At 40.4% G+C, this 15,973-nt stretch overlaps 1 protein-coding gene across 2 annotated transcripts in view; it reads left to right on the top strand.

Annotated features, from left to right (window-relative positions):
• Window positions 1-15,973, top strand: part of HLTF (helicase like transcription factor) — a 498,779-nt gene that overhangs the window by 309,896 nt on the left and 172,910 nt on the right. For both annotated transcript variants that reach the window (XM_078667983.1, XM_078667984.1), the window contains one exon: window positions 2,030-2,208. In XM_078667983.1, coding sequence (XP_078524109.1) covers window positions 2,030-2,208 — 179 coding nt within the window. The remainder of the gene's footprint in view (window positions 1-2,029; window positions 2,209-15,973) is intronic.

The following is a 15,973-nucleotide window of genomic DNA, read 5'->3' as shown; positions in this document are numbered from 1 at the left end:
AGGATTATTTTTTAGTGGATACTTTATCATTCCACATATATTTTCTCACCCTCTGACTTCCTTGCTAATAAGTAAGTATTCTCTTAATTAAAATGTTTTAGGCTTTAGTTGTAACTACTTTTTTCTTTGCATTTGTGTTTAAGTCATCATCCCATCGTTTGTGTCCTCCTCTAACTTCCATGCTTATACTGAAGCATTATCTTTGTCAAAGAGTTTTTAGTTTTTGTTTATGGCCTTGCTTTTTTCTTTGCCTTTGTAGAGTGAAGAAATAGTCAGTATAAGACCCTCGGTTAGACTTTTTAAGATCTGGCATTGGACAGGACCTTTTGATTTTACCAAAATGATGCACATAGTTTAGTTATTGGGGTTGCCAGTCAGCCTTCTTGTGGTCCGTTATTTTGCCACTCATATTTTTCTTCTGCCCCTTCAACTTGGGGTGGTGGGTGTGCCCACTTCAGCTACCCTCTAACTTTACTATGTGCGATTTCATTCTGACCTTTCACACGACCTACGTCCACACACCCTACATCCACACACAAAGTAATTCCCTTAAATGCCAATGACTACTAAGACAATGTGTACTTTTTGAAACCACATTTTTTTTTCATTTTAGCCATTTTTTTAAAATTTCCAGCAGGACCTGGCAGTTTACCCAACAGCATTTTGCAAAAACTATCACAAAATATAACTAGTATTGGATTTAGACAAAGCCAAAAGGTTAGAAGCAGTGCCAGACTTAAAAAAGCATTTGCCATGCAATAGGTCTTGCATTTACGAGAGTTTGTGCTATTGGCATTGTAAATGACAATGCGTTTATTTATCTGTTTTAAAAACAACACCTAAATGCCAATAGCTCAACTCTCTTAAATGCGAGACCTATTGCATTGCAATTACATCCCTGGAGTAATCGAAAATCACGACAAATATTTGGGGAAGTCCTTAGCTGTTCCCTTAAATGCTTAACATTTGTGGAAGCATATAAGTATGTTAAGGTGCAGTAAGAGCTTAAGTTCCATTAAATAGTAAAATAATGATTTTATAGTAGGCGAAGCACAAACAGAGTGTGTAACAGTGTGCTTACAGCCTGAGGCATGTTAAAATGTATCAAAACGAGGCTGTGTGCTGAGTGGGAGAAGAGGAGCTGTGGGAGGGAGAAAGGGGTGCGAGGGAAACAGAGAGTAGGAGCAGGCGGCCGGAGTCGGACGAGGAGAGAAAATAAGCACAAAAAAAAGAAATTAAAAAATACCTTTTCTCTGCCATTTTGCGAGTGTTGTTTTCTGTGCAGTGCTGTGTTCTGTGCACTGCTGATATTGGGAGAAACCTTCATGTTGCATAGTTTGTCGAGCGTCGCCGAATGAAATAAAGGCGCGGCTCGCAAGACTCTTTTTTTTGTCAATGTTTTATGCTTTTAGTAAGCAGCGCAGCATGCCACGCTACTTATTAAAAACATTAAATATTGCAAAAATAGAGTTTGGCGAGCCGTGCCTTTCGTTGGAGACAAAGGCGAAAAGCCCGCTTCGCTGCCAAAAAAACTAAACTTTTCGGGAGAGATATCCTGCCTGCAGCTGCAGACAGGCAAAAGGCATGTAAAAAATAGTGCAGACAGACTGTAAATAAAGCATACAAAGTAACAACACATGTAAAGGGGCCAGTTCATCTGGGCGGTAACAACAGAAGATAGGGAGATACTAAGGAGGGACTAATAAGTCTATTAACAAATCAAAAGCTACCATTTACAAAGGACACTGACAACAGCCAATTTTAAAGATGGGTGGAGAGTGGGCGGAGCTTCAATTCCATACCTGAATACAGCATGTCTCGAAGAGATAATGCAAGCGCTGCCTAGGCGAGACCTTAAAACAATGTTTCTTTGTAGTTACCACTTCCAAGAGTGATTCTCTAACAGATCTGCCACTGGCTGCATTATTGCACCTCCGTTTCTTGAGAAATATGGTGAAATTGCTAATCAAAAGAATAAACAAATGTAAATTATTTATCTCTGTGTTTTTTTTTCTCTAAAATCAAACAGGTGACTCCACTCCAGAAGAGCTACGTGAGAGGTTGATGACTAAGATGAAGTTTGTTCTGAGCTCTGGTTCAGATGAAGAGTGTGCAATTTGCTTGGATTCTGTAAACTTTCCTGTAATTACACACTGTGCCCATATTTTCTGCAAGCCATGCATTTGTCAAGTCATTCACCGAGAGCAGGTTAGTTTTTTAATTTCTACACTGTCAGTGCTAATAGGATTATGTTGAGGGATCATTGCACGCACGTTCTGCTTAATGCCTATTTTAAATAATGCTGATGTAGTTAATGTTTACTGTTCTAAACGTTTTTAATATTATGAACTGAAGTGTTTGGGGATTTAAATCACATTTTAATTACAGCAGTACTGCCACTGGTTATGAACGGGATTCAGTTAATTGCATCACAGGTCATCTAATCAGTAGTCCTTCAGATCATAGTTTTGTTGGGTAAGATCTTTTTGTAAGAAGGACCTTTAAACTAGATTTCACTTCTGTGAAATGTTTAGTGATTACTGTCTGCCAGAGCACACTAATAGATGGAAAGGTTTTCCTCCTCTTAGGAAAACCTTGCATAATGGAAATGGACAAACATTTTCATAAGTAAAATGATGCATATCAGCAAGTCATGCTCAAGAAAATAAAGCACAGATGGGAAGCATTTGATGTTTAATGGGTAGGAGCAATAACAGATGACGTAAGTTTTAAGATCAAAGAAGGTCATATATACCTAAAATAGTATTCCCGAAAACTAAAAAAGAAGATACTAGGAAAGCATTGAGGAGTATAAAAGAGTAGAGAAGTAGAGCGGGCGGTCATTAAGGGAAGGATGGGCTGGGGTGTTTGTCAAGCAGACCGCACTTTGCAAGGACTAGTCTAATGATCTATTGTGGATATAAGGTGGATACTGGTGTAATGGGCTTACTAAAGCTAGGGCTAGCCTTCATTGAATTGGTCAAGTGGAAACCATATGTTAGGGGACAATCTAGTGCAGGCATGTGAGAGTTGGGAGTTATGTGTGCTACATACAGATAACTGTGCCAACCAGGTCTGAAAGGAAACATGTTGAGCAGATTTCCATTCCATGGGGATATGTTTGACAGCCATTGTTAAGAGAAGTTCTTTAAGTGCGTACTCTGATTGGTTGAGTGCCAGGGGATTTGTGGACACGAGGGGGCCTAGTATCTCTGCGAGAAAATCGAGTACAAAGGTAGTTTAAATATGCTATATACATTTTCTGCCACTTTTTTCCCTATATATTTCATCCAAGTTACAACTGAAGAATTCATATTTGAAGTCCCCTGGGGCTTTATTACAGTTCCCACAGGGGTTCGAGTCAAATAATTTACCCTTGGCCACTCTGACCGGAATCCAGTATACTAAGTGGAACATGAAGATCTTTGTTTGCACCAGAGTAGCTATAGTGTCCGGTAGCAGTGGTTTAGAGGATATATCGGTTCCAGTTCATACGTCACCATGAGGATCTCTGCCAAAACTTGGAAAATATTTCTTATGTTTGGATGGGAGGGGAAAAAGAAGTTTGCTTTTACGGAAACTCAATCATTTTCACATCTTGGAGGCCATGTGTTCTTATGTGTGCCACTTCATGAGTACGATACTATTCTCTGAATCATATAACTGTTCTAATTAAGATAGGTGTGCCTTGATTTTTAGGAGTATGTAAAGTCCAAGTTAAACATGTTTTTGTTTTGAAGTGCAGCTGAAAGACATCATCAAAAAGATGTTTCAAACCCTAATTGAACCCTAGTTGAGACTCTTCATAATACTAAATGTCCTTAGTGATAATTGCTCACAGAACCAACTATGATTCTTGATATCGCCCTTAATTCTGAATTTGTAATAATAATTTCCCTGGTCTTATTTTGTACCCTCCCTCTCTGCACATCTGTTTCTCAACTTTGTAAATCAATGTTGAAGCTCTTCATCCACTCTTATGTGGGCCAAACAACCACAGTAAGACCTGTATGTCAAGTCTGCCTCTCTTAAGAAAAATAATTTTTTCGCTTTGAATAGGCTATACAATACACCGAAAAACGTTGCAAAGTTTGTAAGACGCCCCCTTGCTGCCCTAGATGCGGTTTGGTAGAGGCAGATGATAACCATGTCTTTTATGACTGCCCCAGCCTAGGTCCCTTTTGGGCTAATGTGGAGAAGGCAATGGAGAGTATCTATAGGGTCAAACTTAGTCTGAACACAGTTGGAATTTTTTTCGGGTTGGACACTGATCTTATTTCTCGGTTAAGGGAGACACAGGTGGCTCTATTTTTTAACCTTATCCTTATTGCCCGTAGAGAGATCTGTAAGGTATGGAAGGATGCTGATCCCCCCCTTGTATGAAAATTGGCTTAGAGCTGCGCTGAGAATTGCCCGGTTGGAATCTGGTATGGCACACAATGTAAATAGCAATGTTTGGGAACCTCTGATAGAATGGGGAAGGGAAATGAGGCTGGTCTAAAGCCCCAAAGGGTCCTATTATTACACCACGCCCTGAACAAGGGGGCAGGCCGGGCCGGCTCCAGGTAAAAGCAAGAACTTCAGCCCTGGTCGCCCAGATTGAAATGTGGGTTTTAAGTGTTCATTTGCACATGCCAATGGTGAAATGAGGACTCAAAAAAAAATACTCGTATTTCAATTAGGGTTGTCATTTTTATTATGGGGTGCTTTAGTGGCAAGGACATCTTAGCGCAGTAGATAACCATGCTCATGCAGGTAACAAGTAGGTGCTAGTGGTTTTGCTATTTTACTTGTATTGTAATCATCAGAAAAACTTGTGGGTGAGTCCAGATGCCTTATAGAAGTACTATGTGATAGATTTCAGCTTCAGAGTGGGTGGCTATTTTGGCTGAGCAGTGCCTGGAGACCAGGTGTCTAAAGAGTACTTAATTGTTTTCTCCCCCAGTTTGCTAAAGTAAAAGGTCTGTGTATTTCATGGGCATGCTGCAGCGCATCAGATTAAGTACAGGTACGCACCATGGTGAGATTTGTATTTATTCCTGCATCCCATATTACTTCAGATCAATCTCTGTGGTGTTTTATAGATTGCAGACATTCACCATCAACAGTAAAAAGGTCTCTTGGTGCTACAGAATAGAGATGAGGTAGAGGAAAAACATTCTCCAAACATTCCGATGACATATAGCGTTAGGATTTAAGACCTTTGTCAGACTTTATATCCTTCACCTTTTTTTAGGGTCAGCTTAAGTAAGACCTTTTGATTTTAGTAGAATTATATATGTAATATACTTCCTTATAGGGCAGTGTTTCTTATCCTGTGGTATGGAGACTCATAGGATCTGTGACACCTACTGAGGGGGACATAGCTGCTTAGAGAATTACATCATATTAACAGACTTATAAAGTGTATACAAATAAAGAAGCAAACTCAAAATAGGACATATACAACTTTATGTTAACATGAAGAAATGTGAAATTAGAGGCTATAAATTAGGTTGGTTTGTGGGAGCAGTGCATGTGCATCTTACAGAATACAGTATGGACGATAGCTGGCCTCCTTTGATTTGAGAAAAGCTCTGACTTTCTCCTTAAAATATATATTTTTAAATATTTGTTAAATAAAATATTTCATCATTTGTATATTTATTTGATGAATAATTGTTTTCATATTTGTTTGTATTATTTTGCAGTTAAAATCATTTGAATTGCTTAGGCTAGGATCCCCTGATTCCAGTAATGATTACCCGGGGGACCCAGATTTCAATAATTAGGTAGGGGTCCCCAGAATCCAGTTATGATGAAGAGAGAGTCCACAGAAGGCAAAGGATTTAGAATCGGTGTTATAGAGGCTTCCACCCAGCCCTCTTTATCTGTTGGTCTGTATTGTATCAACCACATTTTTGTTCAATCCACTACAGCACACTACATGTGGCAATGGGTCACTTGAACCCTTGTCCATGGCCATGGGCTAATTTCAACGTGAGTGACCACATTCTGCCACCCACACACAATGTAGTCCCTTTAAGAGCTAGGGACTATTATGACAATGTGTGTTTTATGAGACCAAAAAATTATTCTGCGTTTAGCAAAAGTTTTTTTTATATATATATATATATATATGAGAGCCCAGTGTAGTGTAGTTCCTATTATCCCAATAGGCTCTGCGCATTGGAATAATACCTTCAATAGTATAGACCTAGGGCCGAGGTTAACTAGGTCTTCTACTGACGATATTAGACTTAAAGTTTTGGGTTTGCCAGCTAGCTCAGAGTTCACTAGAAACTTTCTCGAATAGGCAGAGAGGATTTTAACCTCCCTGGATAGACAAGAAGGGATTTAGTTTCTGACAACCATAGAACATGACAACTTTACTCTCCCCTAATCAAGAGTGTATCTCTAGAGTCGTGTGAAAACAAAAGACAACTTATTTTACTCAGTCAGTACGTGCATTCTTAGTCTCACCAGATTGTAGAGAAAAGGAAGAGACGGGCGTGTTCAATAAAAGATGTTATTTATTGATCAGTCTCTTTTCTCGTACAAGAGAAATGAATCGATATTATTGCAATACTTATGGTTAAGTAAAGTGCATACAATAAAAGCAGAATTATGAAATAATACTGTAAAAACATTGATATGGTTTCTAAGCCATAAGATATTTAAAATGGATAAAATAGATACATACATATATACATTTGACTAATCGTACTCAACTGGTGCTTCTAACTACGCCTACCCCGGTGTACCTGACCTAAGCCTAATACGTGGGCGGGAGTAGATAAGTAGCAGTTTAAGTTAAGTTTGTTTTGCCAAGTGACTGACTCAAGAATTCTCTGCAAGGGGTTGTTCAGTTCTGTACCTGAGATCTAGAATGGTTGAGGGCTGGTATCTCTCGTCTTTGGTCTTGATATTCCAGCTGCCTGCAAGGGCTGCTTGGAAGCGCCGGAGCTGGATTTCTCGGCAGGAGAAAAGCAGCGTCTCCTTCTCAGCGCGTCAGGAAGGCGGGGCAGCGCCAGTGGGCTTCGCTCTGTGCTGTGCTCTTCGGCAAGTCTCGCTGCTCCGATCTCGTCACCACCGCATGTGTTTGCTTAAGGCAATGTCGGTAATATTTATACCTGTAAGGTTCCGAGATTGACGTAAGGATGGACATATATACGTCAATAAGGATGTCATACGAACTGGTCGTTAGCACATTCTTTTACTGAAGTTCTCAGTAAAATCAAAACAATGGCTGTCGGGATTTTCCCAGGTTGTCATAAGTTTGATTTGTTTTGAGAACTCCGTATGCCTTATCAGGGGCTGGAGGAATAGTGCTTGCCTAATTAGATGGCATGCGTTATGACCTTATCAGATAACACGTTTCTGTGCCGTGGTGTGGCTCAATCAGATAACGGTTTTTGCACCGTGGGATGGCTGCTAGTGAATTATTAACCAAACCAGGGTCAGGAATAGGGGAATCGATACAGAACCTATAGGAATACATCACACCCACTCCACGCAGACTATGTCCATAATTACAAATCTAGGCATAGTAAATATACTAGTAGTGCACGTGTATACCGTACCACCCGCAAAATACATTCATATGCATTTTGAAACCATGAAATATACGAAAAGATAATTATATGCATCATATGCACTCAAGCAGTATAATAATGCTAAATCACTAACGCATATTCATACATCATTATTAATAAAATATGAAAATAACACATGAAATGGCTCTTAATACAGAAGAAAAGGTGCGAGTCCATTTCATCACAAAATAAAATATTTATGAACATGCCAGAGGGCAGCTAACGTCTCTAAAGTTCCTAAAAATAGAAATTTAGTTCTCTAAGAATAGTTTCAACTTTAAGCTGAAGATAAGTGTCCCGAAAAATTGCAAAAATACTTTGGGGGCATTGAAAAAAATTGTGTTCAGCTGTCCATAAACTGGAGAAAATTTGTTCATGATACTTTGGTATCAAAGTTGAAGGCCAAATTCAGGGTGTTGGGAACGCTGTGTGCTAGCTTGCTCAAAAGTCATTATTTCTGCTCTGGTGAGAACATCATATCATTTAGACTGTCGAAAAAGCTGTCAACAGCTTCCTGTGAAAGTTCCACTAACTCGGAAAAGGATGACACCATGCATTCATGAGCATGATTGCCTTCACTCATGTTTTGATTAGCATTGCTGACAGAAGGTCGTACCTGATCGATGCTGCTTTCATCTTGAACTTCACTACCCCTCAATCGTAGTGGTGAAGTCTCCACGAATGCCGTCATCAGGATTGGTAGCCGCTGGGGACAGCACAATGCATGAGCCGTTACCGGACCCAACAAGGTTTCTGCGTCCATTGGCATATCCGATTGTAGTGTCAGACAGGTGTCCAACACGCATTCTTCTCCGCACAGCATGCACCTTAATACAGGTAAAACACATCGTTGCCACATTGGTCGAAATGAAAGAAACCAAGTCATGTTTAGGTCTAAGCCGGGATAGTCCCAGTATTTTAGATATCTGGTCCCGGTATCCAATGGCTAGGATTGTTTCTTCCCTTGTCGCAGGTTTTTTGTCTGTGACACGGTTTGCCATAGCGAAATAACAGGATCAAAAATAGGATTCCTGCCACTAGTCCCAAAAGGAGAGGAAGTCCGCCAAAGATGGAGTGGACGAAGTCTGGAAAAATACCCAGAATGGCTTTGAATGGTGTTAAAGCCCCCGAAAACACTGTCTTAAATACATTTTGAGACTCCACTGGTATCAGAAATATTTAAGATTTCGTTCAGGATTTCTGCGAAATGTATCGGGGAATTAGTTGATAACAATGAATGAATCTCTGCCGTTGTCCTTGCAACTTGGAGATCATACGTTTCTTTTGATGATGTGAGCCTGGTCGGCGTCTGAAGGAGCACTTTCTTCATTCTGCTCAAAGTATCTATTCGAATAGAAGCAATTTTCAATTTGGGCCATAACCTTGCCTCCCTGTCTGGTGAAGCGCTGGGGAACAATACCCGTTCACAGCACATGACCTTCGCAGTCGTAGTTATGAGATAAGGTATTCCGGGCAGCAAACTACAACATCTGCGGTCTACTATTCGAATGTAACTCCCGTTCGATAGTCTCCTAAAGAATGGTTCTATTTGTGTTGCAGGTGTGCCTAGCTGGTAACATGAAAGGTTATTTGAAGACCCTTCACAGGCTCCATGTAAACTAATACCATTACACAGAAGTGTACCGCTTAGTGACATCGCACAATTATTGCCACTAAGAAACACTTTCTGGCCTTTATTACTGACACATGCATGTGAATAGGGCAAGTTCCATGTTGACTTAATGTACCCTTTTCCCAATTTTTCGTACATGCCAGCCTGTATATATTTTTGGCAGTATTGAAACCTGAAAGTAGATATTGGAATATTAATTATCCCATGTATTATCCATTCAATGACAGGTCGTTCTGACATTGTCAATGGTAATCTCTCGAGTTTCTCAATGCTCAGGATTGTATAATCAGCACCCTTCTGTGCCATACTGATTTGTTTATCAGTAAGGTTAAAGATATTAAATAGTGACGTTGTGTTGATTAAACGCCAAGGCACATAGCCTGAACGCAGACTTTGTAACGTCCAGCCAAGCTGTATAATAGAACACAATTGGGACTGACCGTGTTGTAACAACAGTAAGTCTTGCGATATTATGTCGATTGCTGAAGACACAATGCTGTCCAATGAAAAAATTCTGGAGGACAGTCATTAACCCATTGTCCACCACAGAAAGTGATTTTTCCAAATTGATACGGTCAATTTCCCGTATTCTCTCTGCTGTCTCAATTTGAGTTAATTTCCAGGCTTCGTTATAAGCTGCATATATAGAGGCTGCTATGAAGCGTTTTTGACGCTGTTTGCGCGGTCCCATAATGAAATCACGCAAGTCAGCACCATCAGTAAGTAAAGTTAGGTGTTGCTTAATTTCTGCCAGCGTGGATGTTTGTAGCCATTGAAGGCAGAGCTTGCCCACACTGTATGTGGTAATTATCCCTGGGTGTTGTCTTTGGGAATATCTAGGGTCTGGCCTGGTCAATGTGAACCCCTGTATTTTGTTCAGGAATCTGTCTTGACAGTTATTAGTATCTGTGGGCCAGATCAACCATTGTTTCCAATCAGGATGTGTTCTGTTTTGGCTTAATACATGGTTTACGTCTATCTCCTCATCTATAGAGCTATTACTGTTCATTGTTGGCTTTGGAATAGACGGTTTGTTTAAATCTTTGATTTTGGCTAGCCCAAGACAGGTAGTTTGTTGAATAGTGTCATTCAAAAATATAATTTGTTCTGGGATCATGCAGGCTCTAAACAATGATTCAATACCTTGTACTTGCCATTCTTTTGTACCCCAAACACTTTTTACTTTAACATTTTTGTCCCAGTAATCAAAACCAAATGTATTCATTTGTTCAAAAAATGAGTCTGAATATATCAATTTAGTATTTGTAAGCATGGTCTTCGTACCTGTCCTGTTTGACAATTTGAAATAAAATGTTTCTGCATTACTTGTGTTGAACCCTGAAAAATATGAATATTTGTCATAAAAAGTTCTTGAGCTTCCTTTTGGAGGGGTTGCACAGTGTTCCCATTGATTATAATTTAAAACATTTCTAGGTTGTGCAGATTTATGCAGATAATGGTTACCAAAGTGATTATAGCAGAACATCTTATCATAATTAGACGAACCTTGCAAATAATCATGTTTTGTAAATTTAGCAGACATCACTAGGTCAGACATCATATCATTAATACTTTCAAAGTCCCAATCATCTGCAAATGAGCTTGGTTTTTCAAAGTCACTCAATGAGATCTTAATTTGATGTGGATACTTCAGAATTTCAACCGGACCATAGATTTCATAATCAGTATATTCCCATGCTACCCCACCGGGTATAGGATTGGCTGTGAAGTTGACTGAAGAAAGTTCTCTTTTCTCGACGTGTGAAGATGTGTGTGGTTTGAGGACCAAGTTGATTTTCTGACTTGCTGTGTCCATTTTAGCATATTTTCCCTCAATTAAATGTCCCAACCATAGTACCATGATGAGCCAAAGTATGAGGATAAATGTACCTAAGGCCACCCAAAATTCAATCCATGGAGAAATCAGATAGGTTTCTTTCAGCTGTTGAAAAAGTTCCTTAGCTTTGTCTTTAAAAGTTTTTGTTGATGGCTGTTTCTTTGCTTCACTCAGGTCTTCAGATGAATCATCGAAGTTGATGAAGTAGCCGGATGCTGTTCTGTCAATTGTTCCAATTGCTTTTGGATTTTGCTTTGTTTCATTAGCAAAGTCTGTAGTTACATCATCATAGGTTGTGGTTTCTTGATGAAAAGTTTTAATTTGGGTTTTAAGAGGTTCAAGTTCCATTGCTTTGTTGCATAGTCCTTCTTGAAGTTCTGTAGGCATTTCGAATGTGATTAGCCTTTTAGTTTGTACCTCTGTATTTGTAGCAAACCTTGGTGTTCTACTACTTATCGGGAGTCCACTTGGCCTACTGTTTGTTATCGGCCACATGATTGTGGTTTTACCAGGTCGATGGATACAACTCTGTTCTCCTTTTTACCAGCAAGAGGCGGTAGTACTACTGATCTCGTCCCGTTGACAGACAAGACAGGAACTGCTTTTCTGTAAGAAGGCCCAAATTCCTTCTTTACCGCGATCTTTTCTCTGACTAGATCCCCGACTTTTGGAATCCAGACAGGTCTTGCTGGGACAGGTGGTTTTTCTTCAGTGGTTGTTGGCTGTTGTTTCAACTTTATGTTGCTCCGGTCTTTCCTTGTTTCGTTTAAGTCCTGTAAAATAGCCAAACGATCTTTGATATCAAAGTTTTTTTCTTTAACCACTGAAGTCTGACTGTCAAGATCTAAGATCATCATGCTAGTCCCAAACAATAATTCGTACGGACTGAATCCCCTCAGAGAATTTCTTGGCAGGTTGTTTAGACTACGTTGGACACTTATTAGATGTTTGACCCACCCAGCTCCCGAACCTAATACCTTCGCTGTTATAGATTGCTCTATGCCTTTGGTTTTTTCTTTACACCATCCCGTATCCCTCAGGTAGGAAGTGAGAAGAGTCCCGCTATGCTATGCTCACTTGGCCATGTTTTTCAATAAGCTTTTAGGGCAAGAGGAAAAACATTAGCCAAACGTAGCATGCTTCTAGCGTATATGCCATTATAGACTCGCAAATCTTTTATAACAATCCAGGCGTCAGCCGAGTGCTGGGGTCTACATTACAAGTGTAAACTAGTCTTTATATGTTAATTGGACGCATTATTTTTTATTGTTGATCCATTCTGGAGTGAAACGACATGGTAATGTACCGTTTCTCTCGCCACTGCGATCTCTATTGCAGTCTGGGCAGTTCTTTACAAAGATGTGATGATGCAGGCTCATGCCTGGCCACCAGTACACTGATTGTAATTCTTCCAGTGAATCTTTTAGTTTGAGGTGTCTGAGACCCTCACCCATATGTGCGTCTGCTATTAACAAGCCTCTCTTGTCCGTATTTGGAATTACTCTTTCCCCCACTCCAGGGATTCAAGCAAAAGGGACGGAGTTTGCATCGATTATGTATGTATAATTGAGTGGATAGTTGATCGGTAGCGCTGAGCAGTCGCCTTTTGATGACGTTTTCACCGCCAGCACTGTTTCACCGTCAATGTATTTTACTGCACGCTTTTTTCTAACTACGGAAGCCGATTCAGTTGCTACCGTTGTGGCTTTCTCAGCCAATGAATTCCCTGCAAGGTGAACGCCATCACGCTGATGACTCAGTGAGTGTATCACGTGAGTGTTTGGTAGTTCTTTCTGCAAAAGAACTATTTGTTTCCAAAGCACTTTTTGCTTTATTGTTGCACCTGTGTCATCTTTGTAACCGTTTTGAATCCATTTCTGCAAATCGTTGTTATATGATTTGACGCAGTAATATGAATCTGACACTATAAGTGTCGGGAATTCGCGATCTGCATTATCTAGCGCCATTTTCAATGCTATTATTTCAGTTTGTTCTTCTGAATTAGTTTCTACTGAGTGTGTTTTTATTAGCAGAGGTCTCAGTTTCCCTCCGTGCCACACTTCTTTTGTAATTTCACATGTGGGGTTGTACGCTTGTTCTCCCCACCCTGGTGGTTGAGCATGGCTGTCTGTATAGATTATACAGGCGTACTGTCGTAAGGGCAGAATGTCGATTGGCATAGGGTATGTCATTTCATATTCTAGATATTTTAATTCCTTTAATTCTGGATCAAAGTAGTATTTTACTTTGTCCGTTGTAATAGAATTCACCCATTGTATCCATTCTGGATTCAATGCTGTTGTCAGTAAATTACATGGGGTTGTTAATGCCTCAAAGGCTGATTCTGCTGTTCTGACTGTGATACGTCTACCGTCAGCTTTGTCTTTTTCTCTTGCTATAGCCGTTTGAACTGCATGAACAATGTTTTCTTTAATACTGAACTTCTTTTTAGCTTCTGTGTACAAGTGTGATTTGTATGCAATTGGTACCTTTTCTCCCTCATTAGAGGTCAGGTATGTGAATCCGCATCTTCCTGGGATGACTCGAATCACAAGATTGCGTGTGTTATCACGTGTTTCTAATTTTGTATTAATTAACATGTCTGTTTATAAGGATCTCAGAATTTCTGTGTGTTTTTGAGTCCAATTGATTCTTTTAAAATCTGGTTTTATTAGATCATAAAGGGGTTTGACCCTTTCTGCGTAATTTGCAATGTACGTTCTTCCGAAGTTTAGGAAGCCTAGAATTGATTGTAGGTTTTTTAGTGTTCTAGGTGCTTGGAGTACAGCACATTTCTCTAGGAAATTGTCAGCTAGGCTTTTGCCTTCACTTGATAATTCATATCCTTAAAACAGGACTGTTAGATGGGCAATTCTAGACTTTTTAAAGTTGAATTTGTAACCCTCTGCTGCGAAGCCAAGTATTATGGTGTTCACTCTTTTCAAGTGAGTATCCAAGTCGTCATCTGTTAGGTAAATGTCGTCGACATAAGATAATGCTTCGTCATCATAGGTTTGTAGTAACTCTGTTACTCTCGCTGAAAATAACCCTGGGCTGTTCTTGAACCCCTGGGGTAAACGACAGAAGTTTTTTTGAGCGCCATTTATTGAGAATGCGGTCAAATATCTACTCTCTGGTGCTATATTCTGACAAAAGAATTCATTAGAGATGTCTAACGTTGTTTTGTATTTTTTGCGCACTATGTTATTCATTAGTGCAGCACTATGCGAGTTTTGCACTGCAGGTAGGGAGGTGGTGGCAGCGTCCCCCGATCCGCTGTTGCAACAAAGGTAAAGCCTACTGACTGCTTGCTTGTCTCGACTGCGAGGGCTGCGAGGAGTTAGGAAAGAGAACGATGCGCGAGGCATTTTAACTGTTTATATCGTGTATTAATGTCAAATTTTAATATTCGGTGGCATTGATTTTAAAAATACCACATTTGCTATTACAATTGCCTTAAATTCCTAATACTCTCCCCCGCTTTGTCTGGCTCGATAGTGAAGCCTGTCCGCCCCGGTCCGACTCGGCAATTATTGCCGTTGAGCGGAGGGCGGCCAGGTAAGAACCAGGCATAACTACTCCCACTGTTTACACTTCCGCTAGAGCGGAGGTCAGCGCTCTAGCTGTCTCCGCCCTCAGGGCTATTTAGATTGGTCAGAACTTGGAGCCGCTGCGGTAGGGAGGTGGTGGCAGCGTCCCCCGATCCGCTGTTGCAACAAAGGTAAAGCCTACTGACTGCTTGCTTGTCCTGACTGCGAGGGCTGCGAGGAGTTAGGAAAGAGAACGATACGTGAGGCATTTTAACTGTTTATATCGTGTATTAATGTCAAATTTTAATATTCGGTGGCATTGATTTTAAAAATACCACATTTGCTATTACAATTGCCTTAAATTCCTAATACTCTCCCCTGCTTTGTCTGGCTCGATAGTGAAGCCTGTCCGCCCCGGTCCGACTCGGCAATTATTGCCGTTGAGCGGAGGGCGGCCAGGTAAGAACCAGGCATAACTACTCCCACTGTTTATTTTATTTATTTATTCAAAGTTTTATATAGCGTCACAAAGACAGGGAAGGGGCAATAGGAGTAAACAGAGATAATGGGAACAGTATAATAGTCAGTGACATGGTAATAACATGGATGATAAAAACAAACATAAAACCAATCCATATATGATCAGGTAAGTAACATGGTAACATGGTAATAACAAGGTAATAACATGGTAAGTAACATGGTAATAACATGGATGAAAAAAAACAAACATAAAACCAATCCATATATGATCAGGTAAGGGAGTAGTATAGAGCAGCACAGGTCATTGATCCCACTACAATGGCGAACAGGTGGATCAGTAAACCAACGTGTATCATATCTTGGTCGGTAGTAAGAGAGTAGCGTAATAGTGCCCCCAACAAGTCGAGTATAGTGCCAGTGGATAGGCAGAGCAGCGGTACAAGCAATGCAGAGTCTCTGACCCAACATCTGTAGCGATCAGGAGATCTTGGCCAGAAGCATTGTTTTCACCTCTTTCTTGAAGAGTGCAGTGGAGGTGATTAGCCTTGTTTCAGGAGGGAGCGCATTCCAGATCCTGGGTGCCATTCCTGAGAAGGAGCGTTTGTAAGTTTTCGCTTTCCGAAATCTACGAGGTTTCAGGAGTAGATTTTTAGTACTCCTATTGGATCTCGAACCTCCTGATATAGACAGCTTTTGAGCGAGGTAGTTGGGTGCCTTGTGGTGCACGGCCGCGTGTGTCATAGTTGCAATTTTTAGCTGTATTCTGGCTTCAAAAGGCAGCCATTTTAGAGACTTTAGGTCTGGGGATATGTGCGAGTGCTTTCTAGAGCCAGTAATGAGTCTCGCGGCAGCGTTCAGGGAGGCTCTTAAGGGTGCTGTTGTGGATAGCGGGAGACCGCTGAGGGTCGCAATTCCGTAG

The sequence above is a fragment of the Lissotriton helveticus genome, chromosome 11, assembly GCF_964261635.1.
Source record: "Lissotriton helveticus chromosome 11, aLisHel1.1, whole genome shotgun sequence".
In the NCBI taxonomy this organism is placed as follows: Eukaryota; Metazoa; Chordata; class Amphibia; order Caudata; family Salamandridae; genus Lissotriton; species Lissotriton helveticus.
Note: the sequence above shows the minus strand (reverse complement) of the source record. Positions and strands in the feature narration are given on the sequence as shown.